The 5,097-nt window shown below is 43.3% G+C and overlaps 1 protein-coding gene across 1 annotated transcript; it reads right to left on the bottom strand.

Annotated features, from left to right (window-relative positions):
• Positions 1 to 205: 205 nt before the first annotated feature.
• LOC135383193 (uncharacterized) lies at positions 206 to 2,106 on the bottom strand. Its single transcript, XM_064612768.1, has 5 exons — positions 2,058 to 2,106; positions 1,873 to 1,950; positions 1,639 to 1,709; positions 1,456 to 1,563; positions 206 to 904 (listed from the first exon to the last, which is right to left on the bottom strand). The coding sequence occupies exons 2-5, from the start codon at positions 1,937 to 1,939 to the stop codon at positions 842 to 844; spliced, it is 309 nt and encodes a 102-aa protein (XP_064468838.1). The 5' UTR covers positions 1,940 to 1,950; positions 2,058 to 2,106; the 3' UTR covers positions 206 to 841.
• Between the last annotated feature and the right edge of the window lie 2,991 nt (positions 2,107 to 5,097).

Below are 5,097 nucleotides of genomic sequence, written 5' to 3'. Positions count from 1 at the left end.
GAGCTTCAAATGAACAAAATATCACACTGCACAGTTCCTATAGCAATCCAAAATCCTACAAATCACATTTACTTGGAACATTGCACAGACGAAAATGACATGTGCAATACCGTAAGCATGACACCATATCTGCGTAAAGAGAACAGTTTGGCTTGTCACAGCGAGTGATTTGTTCCCCAGTCAGCCTCAGAGACGGGACACCGGTTATATTAAAAGGCAAGTCGAATTGAATTCAGAAGTTGAAGCCAAAAAGGTAAGGTGTGGCACTGGTGTGCCCAAATAAGAGCACTTGTAGCAAACTATGCATATATCAACATACAGATACAAGCAAATTAATATAATGCCGTTTCTGAGATTGCCCCGAAGATCCATAGAGAATTTTTGTACGCACAAGTCCTGTCAGCATCCACACTAAAAAAAGATAGGAACGATAGCTTGCACATCCAGAGCACATTTTCGCTTGAAATGTTAAGTTTTATCTATAACTTTTGTTACAAATTACAAGCAATTTAATAATTTTCTCATGATGAGAAATTAAATTTTCAAAATTACAGTTCAAAATTTGCCGTGTTAGTATCAGATTTTTACACCATGAATCCAGAGCTGATGTCTGATATAGCGTGTCCCTATAAAAATTCACAGCTTACTACAAAGGCAATTTTAATACATTTTTCTAACGCGCAAGGCAGCATATGCTTGTAACTACTAACTAAGTAACCGAAACAAAGCTATGTATCTGAGTACACACAGTTTAAATGTCCTCTTTGTTGCTTCCAAATGCTGCTCTTGATTTGTGACGTTCCTGAGTTCGCGATGCGTGGTACAGTCACGACATAGTTGTCTATTTCATTTCCCTCCCAAGAAGGTAGCGACGCTTGAGGCACCCGGATCTTCGTGAGGTAACCTGACAACAAACAAAACCGAGAAGTCATTAAATATTTAGATCATTCTTTCGTTCCAGGGCGGTATACAAATGTTTTGTTATTGAGAATACAATTAAAAAAAAGAAAGAAAGAGATACTTAGATACCGCTCGGGGCGAAAACCTGTATGTCCAGCTTGGGACAAAAAGTTCACGGAACAACAGGGTGTCGTAGTTCTCCAATGAAGCGACAACCTAGCAGCAAAAAGGAGTGGACATACATACTGAGGGATGGATAGAATAGCTTGCCACCTGTTCCCTATTCGGCCGCTTCGTGATAGCTAGCAGGGAAGCGCTCCGATGAAGAAATACGCAGGTGCCGTGTTCCGTAAACTTTTGTCCCAAGCTGTACTTATACTGTCCACATAGTATGCATATATACACAGAAAATAGTACAGGTACAGGAAATGAAACAGTACAGGAGGTAAACATGCCCAGTTCGCAAGCCTCACGTGGTAATACAGGTCAGTGGCATGCCAAATATAGCCCCTGCAAGCAGGGACACACTTGGAATCCTATCACAAATTTAATTACCTTGGCATTGTTGATCTGCTCATGAAAAAAATTCCCATACGGGTCGTACAGTAGTTGTTCATTGGGATGCTGCAGGACAGGTCGCTGTGAAAGAACTGTTGTGGTTACCTATATAGATAGGAAAATGTTAAGAATTGCATCACTGGGTGCTCTGCTTGGGATAGAAATGAAAAAGCGGGGCACCTTGCAAATGACGCTGACTTGTTCCTCTGAACTGAGAAGATGGAAGTGAGTAATCTTCTGCTGAGAGCAATCTTAAAGTGCATAGGATAGAGATAGTCAGTCACCCCTGGCACAGCATCCTTTTTGTCGTACTGGAAGCTAGCTTACGCTATCCATGTGTACAAGCTGATTCCCACGCAATGAATGCACTGACCCTGGTTTACGTGAAATTAGAGAAATAGTACTGCAGCTTACCATGTCTGCGTTCAGGCCAAAAGCTTGTGATGGATAGAAGGCTGCTGTAACTTGGCAAATCCTTCATTGACTGATCCCCTGTAATGACATTCAACGTGTTACGGTGCAAGATACATGTTTGTCACAGGCCAGTGTTTTCATACTATTTGTATTTGATAATAAAACTCACTGTGACTCTAACTTACAGTGTTGTTCTGGACTTGGTAGCGAGTTCTCAAACAACTTCTCAACTTGTCAAACGTCTTCATAACTGGGGAAAAACTGGGGAAAAACACACTAAACGCTCTCTACGTTGTCAAACGTGTTCTCTCTGAACTGCCAGAAAATTATGTCCGTACGCTGCAAAACTTCACTGCATTATGAAAAACAGAATCCGTGACAAACTATCGTTACCTAAAAAAGAGCAAACATACCTACACTGCCGTCCATGTCTCTCACTTGTACATCAAACTGCGGCAATACGCACGGACGCACGCCGCCATCATGGAAGCCATAAATACAAGGAACGGACAACCGTCCTGCTCCCGCCACTTTTAGCGTTCAGTTTCACTCAGCCGCAGTACCGTATGACCGTTTCCTTGTTACCAACTTCAAAACCATGACATGCAATTATCCGCGGCACGTTATTCTCTATTGTCTACGTTAGCAGCTTTGCGTTACTCAAACAATGCTGTGAGCACTGAGCAACTGTGAGCATTACAAAGCTAGTGAGAAATTAAAATGATTAGCGCCATCTGGTTGCTAACGGACGCCATAATTCGGCCTCGCAGTTTGCGAGAGCGTTTGCGAGAGAGTAGAAGAAGGAAAGTGGGAGAGCGGGAGGAAAGTCCACATTACGACCGCCGAAGTACTCATGATGGACTTCATGGTGGTTGCCCTCCGCGGCTGTTCCTGGGACGTCTAAGGGATTGCCCACGCGGGACGTGGGATGTGGGGATCTTTTTCGGACGTCCCAGTGAGGTTTCGTGTTGTCTACTGTGAACGGGAATACAGGCGCTCGATCAAGGAAGTGAAACATAAGTTATTTACCATCGACCTCCCGTCTCTCTTGACGAATAAACCAAAACAATTATGGAAAATTTTATCTCCACCAAAATCCCACCTTATCAGTCTAACTGACACCCGCCGACAACGACTGCGCAAACGCTTTCGCTTCCTTGTTTTCGTCCGTTTTCAACACCCATAACGGGTACACCCAAACTCCATTATCAGTAATCGCCTCCTCACCTATGGTCCCAATTCATATCAGCACTCATGGCATTTGTAAATCATTGGGCCACTTAAGCTGTCGTCGGGTGCTGGTCCGGACTCTATTAACCCGAAAGTTCTATACAACACGAGATCTATTTCCAGCAAGATTCTATGTTGCATATTTACTCAGTCACTCCAAGATTCTGCTTTACCGCAGGACTGGAAGACGGTGAAGATTGTCCCTATTCACAAATCAGGCAGCTGCCACATCGTTAATAACTACCGCCACATTTCACTCACTTCTATAGTATATAAAATTCTCGAACGCATACTCCAACGTAGTTAAGTACCTTGAAGAAAAATGCTTCTTCTATCCCTTGCAGCACGGGTTTCGAAAGCTCTTTTCGTGTGAAACTCAAGTAGCCAGTTTTGTTCACGACATCTTTCTCCACGCGGACAATAACCATCAGGCTGACGCCGCTTTCTTAGACTTTCGCAAGGCCTTCGATATGGTGCCGCACTCTAAGCTTCTATACAAACTCTATCTGCTTAACCTCGATCCGTATGTCGTCCGTCGGATAGCTCAATTTCTGACTAATCGTACGTTATTTGTTACTTGCAACAACCACCTATCCCCAGATGTACCTGTGCTTTCTGGTGTCCCTCAGGGTTCAGTCCTCGGCCCTCTCCTTTTCCTTATCTACAGGGTGTTTCAAGAAACGTTTCATTCGGACTTTATAAAAAAACGGGGCGACGGAAAAATACGAGGTAAACGGCATTTGTGTGGCAACTGAATTTGCCACCATGAAAAAATATTTTCATTTGATTTTAATTGAAATAAATTGAATTTCTTTAATTGAACTCCAAAATTTCCCAAGTCAACCTAACGTTTTTTTTTACAGAATTAGAGAGCCCGTAGCGAACTTAGTCAGATCCACTAAGAAATCCGCTCGATATTGCAAATGGAACTGCCCAAAAAAAGTCCCGAAATTGAGGCTTCCAAGTTTCGGGTATTCAACGGCGCACCAAATCAGACTCAAAGATTCGTGCAAAGAGGAGGGCGGCTCCTGCCCACATGAAAGATAGAAGGTCGAAAAAACACAGGGCGGGAAAAAAGAGGCGGAATCATTTTTGTTTGCCGCTTATCAACGTATGGTGGAATGTCACCTGCCTTGTTATCTGCGCGTCTTGTGCTGCACGCCGGTCCGGCGATAAACTGTTCTAGCTCCATGGGGGCAGGAGCATGTCCTGCCCTCCGCGCATTTTTTCGACTGATTTGGTGCGCTGTTCAATACCCGAAACTCTGAAGCCTCAACTTCGGGACATTTTTTGGGCAGTACCCTTTGCAATATCGAGCGGATTTCTTGGTGGATCTGACTAAGTTCGCTACAGGTTCTCTAATTCTGTAAAAAAAAAACGTTAGGTTGACTTGCGAAATTTTGGAGTTCAATTAAAGAAATTCAATTGATGTTAATTAAAATCAAATTAAAATATTTTTGCAAGATGGCAAATTCAGTTGCCACACAAGTGCCCTTTACCCCGTATTTTTCCGTCGCCCCGTTTTTTTACAAAGTCCGAATGACACGTTTTTTGAAACACTCTGTATATAAATGACCTTCCTTCAGGCATATCTTCCACGATTCGTCTCTTTCCTGATGACTGTGTAGTGTACAGGCAAATCCTCTCTCCTTCTGACCAACTAACCTTACCAAGCGACCTTTAATTAATCCGGCATTGGTGCAATGAGTGGCAAATGCCTCTGAACATTGCAAAGTGTCGCATTTTGTCGTTTTCTCGAAGACGGGTCTCCTGTCTTCCTCCCTTCCCCTACATTCTAAGTGATATCACATTAACCCGAGCAGATTCTTACAGATATCTTGGAATCCACCTTTCCTCCAACCTAACTTGGAACGAGCACATCAAGCACATAATAACTAACGCTTCTCGCTCCCTAGGCTTTGTTAGACGCACCCTCCCCAGATGAAAAATTTTCCAACTGGGACCAGTTCAAACTGTGTTATTGAACTGGGACCA

This window comes from Ornithodoros turicata, chromosome 2, assembly GCF_037126465.1.
Source record: "Ornithodoros turicata isolate Travis chromosome 2, ASM3712646v1, whole genome shotgun sequence".
NCBI classification, from domain to species: Eukaryota; Metazoa; Arthropoda; class Arachnida; order Ixodida; family Argasidae; genus Ornithodoros; species Ornithodoros turicata.
Note: the sequence above shows the minus strand (reverse complement) of the source record. Positions and strands in the feature narration are given on the sequence as shown.

What these genes read in the sequence shown, in the direction of transcription:
- LOC135383193 (XM_064612768.1), bottom strand. Translation starts at nt 1,939, where the DNA reads ATGAAGGATTTGCCAAGTTACAGCAGCCTTCTATCCATCACAAGCTTT. An exon ending in AAGTCAGCGTCATTTGCAAG is followed by an intron (nt 1,564 to 1,638) that starts GTGCCCCGCTTT and finishes CTATCTATATAG; the next exon opens with GTAACCACAACAGTTCTTTC. An exon ending in AGCAGATCAACAATGCCAAG is followed by an intron (nt 905 to 1,455) that starts GTAATTAAATTT and finishes GTTTGTTGTCAG; the next exon opens with GTTACCTCACGAAGATCCGG.